Consider the following 16,477-nt stretch of genomic DNA (forward strand, 5'->3'; position numbering starts at 1 on the left):
TAATAAAAATATAGAAATATGTGGATCTGTGAAGAGGCTCTTATGAAAGGGTCAGGACTGGCAGTGGTATCCCACCTGCGTTGGGGGCTTGCAAAATGTCATGGAACAATAGGAAAAGTTATATTCCTGTCGATGCGTGTGAAAGCAGGGTTTTTCTTAAAAGATCAAGCATTGATATCTGTTCACCCTGGATAAGACTAATGACATTGGTAGGTTAAATGTATAAACATCCAAAGTATAACATCCTTATTCTTCTTCTCTCTCCTCTTGTCCTTTTACTGATTCCACAGGGGCTGCCACTCGAAAACCAGACCCAGAGCCTGAGAAGCAGACCGACCACACTGTTAAAATTGCTGGAGTCATTGCAGGCATCTTGCTGTTCGTCATTATATTTCTGGGGGTTGTGCTGGTAATGAAGAAAAGGTGAGCAATTAGTAGATGTTTTCTACGTACATATTCGTGTCACAGCATCTCCTACAGCAGTTCTCAGTTTGATATTGGCAAAGGTATCCAGCCACCTTCGTGCCCTTTGCCACAGAGTGTAGGAAGTACTGCTCCCTCCCACTCCCAAAGCTTTGTTGGGTTTTTATAAAACCACGGTATCTGTTTCATCCCACAGCATTTTCTATGACTTAATGTTTGTGGCTTTGTTATAGAAGAAAACCAACTCAAGGTTAATGATTCTAGCACTTTATGCATTAGTACTGCATGATGCCCTCTAGTAATAGAACAGTATCTCTACCCTGGAAGTGTGAGTCTCCACTCTATTCAACAGATCAGCTGAAAGTTAGGTGTAGTTTCATTCTTGGATGTAAAAGAAATCCTCAGTCGAACAGCCACTAGAGCTAAGGTAATTTGTGCTAAGAATGGGGTCTGTATTGTTCTGCATAAACTTCATTCCCTGAAAACAAATGAAAATGTTACAACATTGCTGAATGTTCCCAAATGTGGTGCAACACACACACACGCATTGAGATTGTTTTGCTTTGAATATCATTTGAAAATTGCTACATTAGAAGCGTAAGGCTTTTAAACTTGGTTGCCTTTCTCAACACTGTGAAAGGAAAAATAATACGGGGAAAAATATCTCATAGCTAGAGAGGTGGCATGGGTAAGAAAAAAGTCCATGTGATGATAGAAGCTAAGTCTGGGTTGAGAGAAATTCATGAGCAGATAGAATTAAGGTTTTAGGTTGCATCCTGAGCAATGTGAGATTTGCAGCTGTAGAGGTGGGACTGGGAACATGAGCGCTATGTAAAGGGGCTGAGTCACGAATTCGGCTTCCACGTCTTCCGTAGTCCCCTTAGTGTCCCACAACCCCTTTCCTCCTTGCCATTCGCCCTGTATCATCCCCTTTTCTTCCTTTGAGAGCAGTCTTGCCCTGGTTTTGCTCACCCCAGCACTATGCGATTTAATTGTACATTAACTAGTTTGGCTGCCTGAAACTCTCCCCGAATTCGAAGAGCGAGCGGAGGTGCCCAGCTAAGGAGGGAGCTGCCTGGCAGTGCCTCAGGGCAGGCAACAGAAGTAGCGACTTTTCTCTCTCCGTGAAGGCAGAAGCAGGGCCGTGGGTGAGAAGGGCTCTGTGCAGCGCAGGGCGAGCTGTGCCAGGGCTGAGGGCTGGGCCGTGACAAGAGGTGGGTAAAGCGGTCCCCAGCTGCCGTACAGGAGACACGGAGACCTGAGCCCCAGGGTGAGTCTGGCTGGGGCAAGGAAAGCCGCCCAGGAACCGAATGTTCTCAATAAAGTACAGGGTAGCGAGTTAAAATCTGTTCTGACTTTGCAGTACTTTTTTCTTCCCACTTCTGATTCCTTGCATCATTCATACCTTTGATTTTAACAGCTGAACTCCCAAACTCCTCCCTAGGGCCAGACGCAGCACTTGGCATGCAGGGAGGAAGGCTTCTCACCTTGTCTGGCCAATCCTTCTTCACACAATTGCGGATCGGCATTCATCACTCCCTCTCTTCCAGTTCTGAGCTTCTCCTTAAGCGTTTGCACCAAAGGCAGAATATATTCACCCAAGGGAGACAAGTTCTTCTTGATCTTGAAGGGAGAGCGTTGCAAAGTGATCCAAACAGTTCCAAAGTAAATAAGGTGTTGGGGTCTCTGGCTAAATGGGTGCTATAGCAGCTCTTGCTCCATTCTCTAGGGAAAAGCTCTTTGATAATCTAATTGTTAGAGGCAGGAAGGCTCGAATCCTAAGCGTTTGCATGTTAATGCAGAAGGATACTCAGTTCCTTCTGTCTACCACAGCACAGTAATTATTATTCACAGTAATTCTGTTGTTAGAAGAAAAGTGCATTATGTGAGCTTCTGTGGGGTTTGGAATAAATCTGCTTGTGACAGAGATCAAACTATTGAAAGTACAAGTCCAGGAACTCTGTTACCAAATACATGCAGTTTCATTGTGTAGTGCAGCAAGAATGATACCAGTAACTTAAACATATCCCAGAATGATGCTGCAGCCTTGAACAAAACAAACTGTGAAATGAGTTGAAGTGAATATTAAAAAGTAGGAATGGTTCATCTGTGTAGCAGGATGTGACTAGGCTTTAATGAGAGTTTCAGGAGGTAGGTGTAGTGTGTCCCAGACCTCTAAAGCAGATGCTGTAGTGTAGGTCTTGAATACAATTACACTCATGACTTAAGCGAAAGATGAATGAAATTATTATTCAGGAAAAGATGAAATAATGAAAAGAAAATAAAGAAAAAATCTTAATGAAAAGATTATTCAGTAGGTTGTTATTGGTGCTTTAATTCACTATGCTGCCGAGAGCCCCTGTGGTTTCACCTTGATTCAGTTGCTGTGTATACATTACGCACTTGAAGAAAATGTATAAATCACTCTGCAAGCTTAGTATAACGGTAGCGGTTTTGCGGTTTTATGATGCTTTAGGTGCTACTTTGCGAAACAATCTTGTCAAGCTAGCATGTTGTTTGACTACTGCACTTGATAATTTTATTTCATTGACTTTATCAGGAGTTTTACTAGAGTAAAGATCTGAGTGAAAAATTAAATAGCACCTTGTCATTTGGTGGCAACTTTCCCCCAAGAACCACTTTCCTCTCTGCACTTGTATGGGCAGACTTTCTGGGCTACAGTGCTAGGTTTGACGGCACTGAGTCTGCGTGCCCTGAAACTTGTCTTGCTTGGAGTTGGCTACAGCAATATCCCCTTCACACTCCACTATCCCAGGGCACGTCCCAAGGCATATACCGTCTGCTATTCATTCTTTCACAAAAATGAGTCCTTGTAGACTTGATCTCCAGATCTCGCCAGTAGATTAAATCTACTCTGTCTTTGGGGCTTCACAGTGCTTAATTAACTTAATTTCAAACCATTTCTTTCCATTGTCACAAGAATTGGGAAGTGGTTTTACTGTACGTGATAACCATGATGTTGTCCAACGTGTTCCTTTAATAGCCATCTCATTTCATCCAGCAGCTGTTCTTTCCTTGGTTGGTGCCAGGCACCACAGATTTTCACAGATCAGCCTCTTGGACATTTAATTCAGTAGCCAAGTAGACAAGACCAACATTCAAAGCAGAGTTTTCAGTGCAGCACAGACATGCTTTGGATATGGTCACTGTCAAAGCAGCAGGTAGAGAAGTTCTACAAATATCAGTAGTCATTAAGCATCGTTTTTAATTTCACTTTATAGGGGTTTTCTGAAGTAGTTATATTATAAATTATAAACTGGGTCACAGAGAGATTAGGTGGCCTAACTATTCAGCGTACGGTATGGAGTCACTAGTGAGGGGAGGAACATCATGGACCCTGAAACATTTTCTGTGTTTACACTCAGTCTTTGACTAAAGTAAACCAGATTTGTATGCTTGTCACCTGGGTCGGGGAAGACTGTTAGTGCTTCCGTGTTTTTCTCCCCACTTGATTGTTCAGAGTTCTTTATCTGTTCTGTTCTATCTTTTCTTTAACCATTTAACCACATTCCTGCATAAAGATGTCGTGTCATGTAGGCTAGGAACCTGCAAGCTATCCCTAAGACCAATATGGACATATCAATGAGATGATTCTTCTCTGTGAAGTCAGACTAATGCCAGTAGGCTTTCCTCTCCACAGCTGCGCTCCAAATCTCTCTCTCCAGATTTAACCCAAAGTCAGTGAAAACCAATACATGTGTTTCCACAGCATTACTCTACTATAAAGTGGATTTTGAATCTGATCCTGAATATTAAATCTCAGACAAGGCCCTTGATCTCTGCCAGCCTTTGATATACCTGCACAGGACTTTATGAAAAAAAAAAACTACAGCAGGTAAATTCACCTTTTGGTCAACTTAAAGCAGAGCAGTGCAAATGAGAGAACTGTTCCCAGAACCTTTGGAAAAGCAATAGCAATTAAATCAAGACTTGGAAAAATCAGAACCTTACTGCTTTATTCTTTTCTCTTTTCCTTTTTTTTTTTCTTTTATATCCTATTTCAGTTAAGTTTAAAAAATATACAGAAGTTGGCAAATTAGATTTATTGGTCCAAGGTTTGCTTAAAAGTAGGTATGTCTTTGGGGAAGCTGTTTCTTTTGGGGCTGCCATCTTGCTGCTGCAGTGGGAGCGCAGTAAGGAAATGGTTATTAAAATCAAATTACATTGGCTTCTGCTTCAGTTGTAGAACGGAGTTTCTTCTGATCATTGCATTTCTCCGTAAAAAGGTTATTTTCTTTTGCCTATCTTTAGTTTCTGTTTTCAGCTGTCTCTATGCCTAAGCCTTCCAGTAGTTTCTAACATAAGTAATTGTGGCGTCTGTTTAACTCGGAGACCCTGGTTCTCGGCAGCGGGTAAGGAAGGGTTTTGCACTCGGTGGAGCTGGGCTGGGAATGCATTGGTCCCTCTCCCTGATAGCAAATCAGGCTGTTCAGTTATACACTATTGCCAACAATTTCAAGCAGTTAGGATAGAAATTGGAGATAATAGGGCTGAAGGAAAAATCTGGTCTTCTCCCAGTGCTACCGCTGAACCTTGTTTTTCCCTCTAGGCCAGCTACAAAAGAGAGATGATGAAAGAAATCTCTGTGGTAATTACACCATTCCAGAAGTTTTCCCTTCTAGTGGGACAAGCCTCCTGCAGCCAACTGCTTTGGTTTTGATAAGTTTTATAGTGGGGCCTTATTTTACAAGTGATATTTACGAAATTTATTGATGTCTTCAGTCCTGAAGGATATGAAAGTGCTTTATATTATCACTATACATAGAAACAGGTTTTTGACATAAATTTACCTCTGTAATGGGAAGTGACTGAAAAGCCATGCACAGAAGAAAATTTGGCCAAGGTTGGCCAAAATCTTTGGGTCACTCTCTTTAACAGAAAAAGAGTTTTCTTACATAGAGAGAGAGTAAGTCTGTATACATTATGTAGGAAGTAAAATAGAACTTCTCCATATTTCTTAAAAAAGCTAAATCTTTTCAATTGTGAATCGTGCTTTTGCATGTGACCTGAGGACTCGCAAATCTAAAACTTTCCGTTTCTGTAGGTTTTTTATTTATTCTTTTTACCTGTTTTTTTCAGACTCTCTATTCTTGAGAGTTAAAAGTGCTCTTTTTCAAGGATTTTCATATGGAGAATCTCACAGCTGTAACAATAGAAAAATAACTGGAGCTTGGGACTTAATTTTTCTCATACAAATTTTTAATGGGACATTGACACAAACTAAGCTCCTGGATTTTCAGCATTCTTTTCATAAGGTATAATTTATCTCTATAACATATTTGGCAGAATTCTGCATATAAGCACCAGCAGTGCTTCACTGATTAATAGTATTTATTGTTGTTTCTCAAATTATTATACATCTTTTAGAAGTATGAGAACATTTGTACTAATTACATTAAATCTCTGTCATGGCAACGTATGGCAAGAAACTGGGTTGGCAGTATCATGAGATCCTAAATGAAAGTGAGAGAATGAGTAATTCTGAAAAGAAGGGCAGGGGGAGATATAATTATGACTGAACCAGAAAACAAACCCTTGCTAATAGAGCAGGTAAGTTAATCTGCTTTGATAGGACCTGATCCTGTGCTCCTCACTGAAGGTGCTGGGGTATGTGCTGGTGTAAGAAGATTATAACTGTTTTGCAGCTTTCCTCTTACTTTATTCTTAGATATCTTTTAAAACTCAACTTTAACAGGTGTACATTTTTGCAGATGTGCCACGTGATTAAATATTCAGTATCTAGCCTCTTGTGTTTGAACAATACTGTTTGCATCAGAAAAATGGGAATAAAAACTGGGAAATATTTCTAACGGCATCTTCACACAAAGAAGATGAGAGAGAAAATTTGATGAAAGCCTAGTTTTCAAAGGGATGCCTGAAGCATGTAGCTAGAGGCAAGTTAACGTTAGTTATAGTCCTTTGCAAGGCCTGTTTACATGTTTCCTCTGTAGTCAAAGGGCTGTATGCACGTGCTGTAAAAATTACAAATGCCTACATGATTCCTTTCAGTCTTTTATCTTAGGAACATATGAATGCTACTTGACGTTATGGTCAAAAATGTTTTAACATCTGCAGCTCTGTTTAATTGCAGTCAATATATGGAATTTGTTTAGGTTGGAACTTGTCCCTTTTGGAGAGCTGTGGTCCTGCTTGTAGTGGGCTCATAACCAAGGGAGGGAGAGATGTAAAGCAGAAGAGCATGGCTGGAGGGCTCCTATACTTTGTGCTCATGGAGAGCATGTCTGGGTGGAGGATCTGGCTGTGCAAGAGGTGATGCAGGAAAGACTGACTGGGTCCCTGTTTCTCAACATGGTGGTGCTAGGTCTCCAACTTGTTCTTTGTGACATTCACATGGGCAGAAATAACAGGGATACAAGATCAGCTCTTATTTTTTCCTCTACCACATGGGGAGATACCACCAAAATAATTTTAACCAGCAAGGATAGCCTTTTTATTTGTGTGGCAAGAAATAATTTTTTCTTCAGAATTTAAATGGTTATTTAAAAAGCTGAAATATTAAAAAAGCTCTGGCCACTGATTTTTCCCCTCTGGAAGCAAGTTCTAGTCGTGTCAGTGGCGGAACTGATTTCTTTAAGTAAAGAAAGGGATATGCAAAGATTCTACAATACTGTGTCAGGAACAGGAGCTACTTAATACGTGTTCTGAAATTCTGCGTTGTTAAATCTCTAACACCATGTTAGAAGTTCCATATCCTTATCCCTAATGCAGTTGAGGTGTAATCAGAAGTGTTTAATCACTGTAATTGGGAGTGTTTGTGTGTGTAGTATATACAGAGATAAATATACATTAAATATCTAACATTACTTAGATAGTAGGTGTACTTTAAGGTGGTTTAATTTAACAGTTGGAGATGCATTATATATTGTATTGCTTAAAGTTTTATGGAGATTGGATATGTCATCTGTCTGTTCCAGACACATTGCATGATATGCCCAGATGCGCATTCTTGCTGCCTTTCATTTATGTCACCAGTTCTGGTCTCAGTTTCATCTTGATTTTTCATACATTAATATTTGGCTTTTCTTTCCTTCCATTTCATCTTTTCCACCACTGCCTAATCCTTCCACCATCATGGCAGAAGAAGCTATCACTCCTACACTTATTACCTGTAAGTAACTTCTTTGTCGTCAGAGACACACTTTCTGCCATGTTGTTCCATGCATAAGTAGTGAATGCTAATATTGAAAGTTCCTTTATAAAAACAAGTTTTGTAGAAGTTTTGCCAAGGTAAAAGCAACATGGTCAATAATGTAATTAAATATTTAGCTTTATAGCAGTTTCTTATGCTTCGTATTGTGCATTAGAGTCCTTTGAATATAATTATGTAAGAAATTTTCTTAACTAAAAGGTAGTAGGTAAATATCACTACCGTGTCTATGAGAAATTTTCATGCCTAAGTAACTGTTTTTAGAATTTATTTAGTAGTTTCTTTCTCATTTGTTTTGTTGAAAATATAGCATTGGTTAGACATGTACAAGCATTTCCATTTGTTGCTGTGTACATATTAGTACTTTTTCATGAATAATGATCATGCATAAACATCATGAGTTACCATTTCTGGAGTGAATTTCAAAGGAGAGAGCACTAAAAAATGAGGGCAAGATGAAGCATAACTTTCAGTAAGTAATAACTTTTCATTTTGATACAATCCTTAGTAATACCATTATGTGATTCTTTATTTACCCAAAGCCTTTGTTTCATTCCCTGCTGACAGCAGGGGATGAATGAGAAGGGTTCTTCTGTGAATTTAGCAAATCCCTTTCTGAGGCTATCCGCCTTTTCTCACTTTCCAGGTACAAGGAGTACATGATAGTTTTTGGATTAGCAAAATATTAGGGGTCTTAATTAGTCATGAAATGAGATGCATTTGAACTTGTTTAGTCTTGTTGCCCAGCAGCAAAAATCAGCTGTCCAGTAGATACCTGTCTTCTTTAAAGCTCAGGTTTAAAGGTCATGGGAAACTAGGAGGTATTTTTATATAGTTGCAGAAGATGGGTGTTACTTGCATGAGACAGACTGTAGTACTAGTTTTCAGGTACATCTAGTAGTAGCATGCTCTTGAAAGGAACACTTTTCAGTAATGTTTTTATTTAAAAACTATTAAGTTTCTCATGTTCCTTTTTAATTGCTCTTGAAACTTTTTAAAAAAATGTTTTTAGTTAATATTTTGAAAAAGCATCAAACATTCATTTGTAGAATTTGTGGAAAAATTAGTAAATGTTTTCTAACTTGAAAACTTGGTAAGCAGAACCGTGCTTCAAATGAATTAAGGCGACTAAAATTTAAACCTCTTAGTTGAAATTTCCCAAGACTTCTGAATATATTGAAACTGCTCATTCACTTGGTAATTCAGATTTCATATTATATTATTTGACACTTTACATACACGTCAATTTTTTTAAACTGTTCTTTAAAGCACTGTGTTAATGTAAAGGTCAGAAAAAGATATCTCTTCCAGAGATACAGTATTTCAAAATTTGTTTCGCTTCCCAAGGTGAAAAGACCATATTTTCCATGAAATAGGCCTTAAAAAAAATTCAGTTTGGGACCATTTAAATGTTGTTTTTAAAATGTCAAGAGTATAACGTAGTAAGTCATATAGTAGGTTGTTGCCATAATAAGTAAATATATTCAAATTAATATTTTAATGTGATTCATGTCTCAAGGCTAAGTCAAAAAACAAAATTGAAACAAGTGGAACATTAAATGAAACACTGTTTCATTATTCAAAGAAATTGGATTATATCTTTTTTTTCTTTTTCCAGTGACACTGGAAAATATATGAATTATAATGTTTCTATGAGTTTTACGAACAGGTTTTGTCCCTGGTTTTGCAATCATAAGACTGCTAATAGTGGACAGAATAGGGCTTCTCTTAATTATTTGGAATACTCTCACAGCGGCTTCAAGAAACGATCTGTCTTTTTGTTAGTGTGCTACAAATTCAGCAACTTTCTAGATTGGGTGCATTAACTCCTGCAAAAGAAATTGCATGATCTTGACTTTGTATTGTTTTGCTCCCTGTCTGGCGAAAGAGGGGAAGAGCGAGCCCTGAAAAGAGCAGACAAGACCGGCTCCCGATAGGAGGAAATATTTTGGACCAAATTCTCCACCTGTTTATGCACCACGCAATTTCACTGAAATTGGTGGAAATCTTAGATGAATGCAGAACTCATTACAGTTTTATTTTTAGCTGAGGAAGTTGGTATGGATTATAAAATGTTCTATATTTTGAGAAACATAATTTGAAGTACTCTGCCATTGCTAATTTACCACTTCTATACTGAGTATCATATTCAAATTTGCTGATTAGTCATTGTAAATGCAAGCTGCAACATCCAAGTGAGCATCCATGCACTGAAATAGTTACTATTGTCTTGTGTGCTGCTTTCCTTATGTGCTGTGGGCTCCTTTTCCCTAGGAGACTGCAATCTCTGCCACTTCTAGATCCATCCTAAATTAAAATTAAAAAAGAAAAAATTGGCAGATGCCTGGAGCTGCTGATGAATCATCAGAGGTGGACCTACAGCTGTGCATATTTGGCAGAGAATTGTTTCCATCTTATTTTGTGTTTACTAGTTAGCCAGTCAAGAGACATTACAGAAAAGAAGTTGAGTACTGCTATTCAGAATTGTGCTTCTTTTTAATGGGCTTAAATGCCTCTGCCAGCGCCTTTCCTCCCACTCTTGCTTTCCTGAGAACTGGTGCATTTTTTACCTTGCACCTCAGGCATCATATTTTTTTTTTTGTCTGGCTGTAGTTAGTCCTGTATGAGGTTTTTTGTTCTTAAGATTAGAGCAAATTTAATAGTGCTCATTAACTCTGCAGCAGGTCTTTTGACTTTGCAGTCGATTCCAGGTGGGAAAAAAGGAGAATGGAGATGGTGTCATTAGTGACACTTGTAAGGACTGGTGTTCTCAGCATGGCAGCTGGCGCTGGCACGACTGCTTTCTCCTGACACGTTTTCTGATGGGCAAAACCACTGCAACATTGGCCAGAGAAGGAAAAATACATTAGTAGCTTATTGGGTAATTGGGGTTAAATGAACTAGACAAGCCTGTTGTTCAGGTGACAATGAGCACCAATGTGCTGACTGACAGCCATTAACTTTTATATTTCAGATTTTCATTTTGATAAAGATTCTGCCCTTGGAGATCATTAATCATTAGTCAGGAGCTAACAACTAGATTCATGCGAATTCAAGCATCAGACAAATGACATGAGTGCTTGGACCATCTGAGTTTAATCGAGACACTGGCACCTGATCGAGAGTTTGGGCAAGTCAGTTTACCCCAAATTCTGGGGCACATCGTTACAGATTGTAGCTGTTATAAGTAGCTTTCAAGAAAAGGCTTCATTGCATTGCTAGGAGTAGGATGTGTGCTCAATTAAAATACAAAATTGTGAAGGTAGCTTTTGATGTTGTCTCTCAGTTTGAACTTGGTATCAAAATGGTATGTTATGATTATTATTGAAATGAAGCACTTACGCAACAACAGTGCTGCACAGCAGTTAAGTGCATACTGTTATTCCATTTTTCTGCCTTTTCACAAGTCATTTCAACTTGTGAAAGGTGAAGTAGGGAAATAGGAGACAATTATTGCCAAGTATTCTTATAAAATAGTGAACATGTTGAGCTCTTAATAGTAGGAAATCTGATATTGTCTATCCCAGTACTAATCATCTAGTTAGGTGACTTAGGACAGAAGTGCATCACAGGTACGTCCTCTGTATGGCAATCTCAATCCAGAAGCCTAATACAATGCTGAAACATTACTAAAATGGACTGTAGAGGACTAGAGGTTCTATTGCCTGGTACTTTGTTTGTGACTCAAAGAGGACAAAATTCCTCCTAGAGGAAAATTAATTCTGCAAACATTGAGATTTTTCATATAAATGTAAATAAAACCATACCCTCCTCTTCATGAGAATGCGATAGGTTGGGGCCCAGTTGAAATACGCTTTTCCTGTGTATCTGACTTGAGCTCAGGAGCCTGGGAGTCTGTTCTCAGTTTAGTTATCTCTGGGTCTCTCGCTTCGCTAGCAGATTTTCAGTGTTTGCTTCTGGAGCTCTATACAGAGACTGAATTTGTGGCTCATTTCCCCAATCCTGTTGCGATTGACCTAGTACTTATGGCAGAAAGCACAAGGTTAGCAGATTTGCAAAATGACCCTAATAATCAGAGTCATAGAATTTCCAAAAAATCCAATGGTGTCAAAACTCAGAACAGTGATTTCTAGATAATTCCAGGAAATATGCAGTCATCATGTTTAAAACTTCAGTAGTAATTTGAAAATAATGAGGGAGGTTAGAAACAGTCCTGTATTCTCATCTGCACCTGCCCCTGGAACTAGAACAAGTTCATCAGTTTGCATCTTGCAGATGGAGGAGAGCACTGAACAGAAAGACATGAATGTGTTTGAACTGTTTGGTGTGTTTGATCTGTTCGACTACGCCTGTGATCTCTTCTGAATCTTTAAATATGCATAGTTACATAGACTTGTATCATAGAATCACATAACCCAAAATAAACATGGATTTCTGTAATTGTCTTGTAAACTAGACTTAAATGATTTGCGGATGTCCCATGAGTTTTGTTGCATCTGGCAAAGTCTAGAATACCAACATATTGAAATCTTTGGATAATATGCAGTGCCCAAAATAGCAAGGAGGGTGTTTTACTAAATCCTCGTCACTGAAAAATACATTTGTGGGCCATGTGCCATATGCTTTGAGTACAGAGGTATGATATCTAGCGTTCATGTAGAGATTTTAAGCGATCTCAGAATTGGAATTTTGTTTTTAATTAAAATACACCACATCATTTTTGAAAACGTATCTGAAGTCCTTATTCCTTATTCTGATTCCTTGTATCTTCTGATTCTTTTGGATCTGATTGTGTTGCTTTATAGCCAAGGCTTACGTTTCCCCTTTCTCTGTAGAAAAAAATTTAAATAATCCTTAACACTCAGACCACCAATAAGTAAATCCTTTTTTTTTTCTTTTCTTTTTTTTTTTTAGTTTTATTAGCTCTGTCTGAAGTATATGAGCCCCTCTGACTATATGAAATAGCTTTCTTGAGGTGCAACAGAGATCAGATCATTCGTGTGGAGGAGTAGCTCTGCTTCAGTTCATCTTTTCTGGGCATGTGTAGGTACTCACTCCAAGTTACTTTTCCAATACCTACATGTAGGAAACCCGTAGTAATTTCTGAAGTTACCCAGACTTTTCAAAACCACATTAGCCCAGATGCATTGAGTGAGAAACCGTGATCTGTAATGTGCTGCAAGTCTGGGTTTTTCAAAATAGGTAGGTACAACAGAGAGAGTGAGGGGAAGTATCCGAAGGGGTTGATTGCTATGCTGGTCACACAATCACATGCAGTTACTGTCCTTGCTCCCTCAGTGTCAAGCAGTAAATTTGCAGATGATCTGGGGTTTGGAGATGTTTCTGTCTTAAAGGGGCAGTTTCAGTTTACACTGCTTGTTTTGTGAAGGTACCAGACATTTAGTGTGGGAACAAATGTAATTGGAGGAAAAATAAATACTTGCGTAGTCTAGAGACGTGTTGGTTCTTTCCACATTAATAAAAGCTTTGCCTTGCTTTTCTAAACTTATATACAGGGATTTGAATTGAATACTGAGATTGATTTTAGAAATTTTTGATTCCATATACTCTTATAGGATAAGTCTGAAAGCCTATCTTTATTATATATAGCACTGAGACATAATACATACCTTCAGGAGGGGAAGGGAGGGTAAGGACAGGTATGTGTATTCAAGAAGCTTTGTATTTTAGTGTTTGTATTGCTGTCCCATATTGAGTCTTATTCAGTTATTGTTAGCAGTTTACCAAGGTGGACTGTCTTCTCTATAAAATTGTGGATTGAATTAATTCCTCATTTAGCCTGTTGACATTGTTTGTAGCTTCCTAAAAATTTTGGTTCCCAAATCAGTTATCCTTCCTGTCAACAGCAGTCATTCTACGCACTGAGGTTTTGCCATTATTTATCATTGTTGAATTAGACTTTCAAAGAGGGTATAAGGTGAATCGTTTTCATTCACTTTGTTTAAGACTTTTCCCTTGGGAAAAAGGTGCAATACCTGCGGTTTTTACTCTGAAATTGCATTTCTATATACAGCTCAAAACTGACTTCAGATTCTTTCGTTTTAAATATCCAAATAGAAAGGAGAGTTTTTCCTCATTTTAGGATTAGTATTTATTGTACGACAGGCATAATGGCATTGGAAACTTATTTTCTCTAAACCCCAAACCTGCCATTACACTTTGTGTGACTGTAAATGTGTTAACAGTAAAGAAACTATACTGCATATTAAGACCAAAACTCGGTTCATAATTTATGTTGCTAAAGGCCTGTATTTTTTCTAAAAGATTGATGTGATGGTTTTCAAAATGGCCTAATGAAATAGTGAACTGATCGACATATGTCTGCAAAAGGTAGCACTACAAGGAATAAGGTGAATGTTGCATTGTATATCTCCTGGACTCAGGGAGGAGAAGCAGCAGAAAAATGCTTGAAGAAAAATGTGTAGAAGAAATCATAGGGTGAATCTAGCCTAAGACTTCTTTGCTGCAGCAAACCACAGGCCTAATCACTTCTGTGATACAGATAAGAACAACTGTAATGAGATGTTCATGTCCATTGAGTGATGTCAGCACAGGGCACTGAGGTGTTGTAGTCATCAGTATTGCAGTAACTTCTATTGACTGATTATATTTTTGTTTGAGCTTCTTATCCGTAATCTTTTCTCTGACTCCTCAATTCCATGGGAGATGCTTCGGCTGAAATACCTTTGTTGAGCCTATCTGCAGGGGTTATGGCTGGGTTACTGATAATTCACCTCAAGGTAGCATCTGCCAGTGTTCACTCTTAATTTCACAATGAGAATGTTCTAATCTTGGCTTCTTTTCCTTCTTCTCCTTTTCATTTTCTTTCTTATCTACAGTATTCCCTGAGCTCCCTTAAAGTCTAGACTGCCAGATCCCTGGAGGGAAGAACAGTGGCCGTGTGCTTTCCGTAGTGTCTAGCTGACCAAAATCATCGTTCATTTCCAGATTTTCTTTGTGTCATTTTTCTTGGTCATTGTTTCCTTGCAATGAATTACCGAACTCTGGCATGAGAGGTCAAGGAACCATACCTCAGTTGCTTTCTTCTGCCACTCCTGGTCACTCTGGCCCTCTGCCTCCATTTGTGAGACTCTGTGCAAGGATTCTGTCTGATCAGGGTCCTTCCTAACTTCGGGGTGGTAGCCCACATGCAAAATGTAGCTAGGAAGATTGCGTCAGCTGTGAAATGGAGCCTCACAAAAACTGATTGAGCAAGGAAACAGAGGAGTGGACTGTACTGTGTGCTTACAAATCCAGCAAAGCCTGGCATTTCATCCCTACCAGACACCCTGTTGCAAAAGAAAATCTTTTACAAGACTTATCATAGATATTAGAATCATGGCTCTATTTCGTTTAGAAGTGTACAAGAAAGGTTTTATTATTACTACTATTACTATTATTAGACTGTAGCTTTTAGTGTGTGCTACAGAAAGAAATCTGTAGGACTGTCTGAAAAGTCTTGTGTAATTCTATTAGTTAATTCCTGTGCCAACCAGACAGCAGCAGTGATCCAAATAAAAAGAGGTAGTAGTTGGAGCAGAGCAGAGTTTTGTAGGGCTCATGCCATGAACTACCTGCTCCCGTGAGTACTGAGCTGGTGAACATGAAGAAGCACATTTATTTTTCTTTTTAGCAGCTGAAGCTCAGGACCACTTCTGCATTTGATCCGAGATCCCTCGGTGAGACATTGAACCAAACGTCTAGGGGTATCTAAATTGTACTCAGTTCACCTGCAGAGGAAGTTAGCTTCTCTCCTTTCTCATTCTCTGATTCCTCTGATCATGAAGACACAAGGTAGAGCTGCCAGAGATATCTCCAGCTTATCTGAAGGAAAGGCAAAGCAAAGCGTTTGCAAACCTGTGCATTTCACAGTTGTATGGGAATGAGAGGATCAGCTGGTTTAGGTGAATTATGCCACTGCAAAGTGATAGTGTGCTTTCCTCCTGCGTGGTGATGTCAATAGCCAAAAGTAGGTCTTCTGGTATGGATTTGCCCAATGTGTTCATATTGGGTATAAGAATGCATGCATATTGGCTGCAGCAAGTAATGGTTTAGGTGGGCTAGACAGATTTTAGTTTGCTGAAAGGTGTGTATTGGATTATGCTTTAGGTGTAATGGAATGTATTTTGCAGTTTATGGTCCTATTTGGCAGTGGTCTATGGAAGGATCACTTCAAAGGGACTAGGTTCATGGCTTACAGTGGATTTTCAAAAGCAGATGAAATACCGAATGCTTTGTATTTACCGAGATTTTTAAGGTAAGATTGTCATGTTTATGAAACATCATAGAATAAGGCCCTGAGCCGTAGCTGTACCGTCCAGGTGTTACTTGCAGTAGAACGTCACTTTCTGCTTACCAAGTAGGGAAGAGTCGTGTCTACACTTTAATATTTTCCAGATTAAGATTATAGATGATATTTTAAACTAAGAAAAGAAGAGAAACACATAAGGATGCTAGTAAATCATAGGGAATACCTACTCTATGCTTACGAAAAATAAATGAAAAGCAGAACACGGTGTATTGGTTGCATGTTGAGTCCAATACGTGCTCCCAGCAAGAACAGGTTTATTTTTTTGCTGAATAGGTTACTGCAGTTTCAGCTGCCTTTTGATGGAACCCGAAGCACTGTAAACCCATTCTGAGGCAGGAGTACTCTGCATTTGTGGAAGTGTCTTGTCCAGTTCTCTGTCCACAAAGGATTTTATCTAACTTACTCCTTAGATCCTGCTGTTGTTGTCTTCCTTCCAGCTTTTTCTCTTTCAACACTAATGTGTGTGCCCAGCTCTTAAGCCTGCCTTCTTATTCTACTGACCATTTCCTTTTTCATCTGTTTCTCTTCTTCCTCTGCTCCACCTTTTACTTACTCCTCCTTTGCTTCAGTCC

The 16,477-nt window shown here is 38.9% G+C and overlaps 1 protein-coding gene across 1 annotated transcript in view; it reads left to right on the forward strand.

Annotated features, from left to right (window-relative positions):
* Positions 1 to 290: 290 nt before the first annotated feature.
* The window catches only part of PTPRM (protein tyrosine phosphatase, receptor type, M), a gene marked incomplete at its 5' end in the record, with an annotated part of 157,445 nt that continues 141,258 nt past the window's right edge, over positions 291 to 16,477 (forward strand). The window contains 2 exons of the mRNA XM_009699945.1: positions 291 to 423; positions 7,544 to 7,573. Of these exons, the coding sequence (XP_009698247.1) occupies positions 291 to 423; positions 7,544 to 7,573 (163 nt within the window). The remainder of the gene's footprint in view (positions 424 to 7,543; positions 7,574 to 16,477) is intronic.

Source organism: Cariama cristata, unplaced genomic scaffold (genome assembly GCF_000690535.1).
Source record: "Cariama cristata isolate BGI_N322 unplaced genomic scaffold, ASM69053v1 scaffold8685, whole genome shotgun sequence".
Lineage (NCBI taxonomy): Eukaryota > Metazoa > Chordata > Aves > Cariamiformes > Cariamidae > Cariama > Cariama cristata.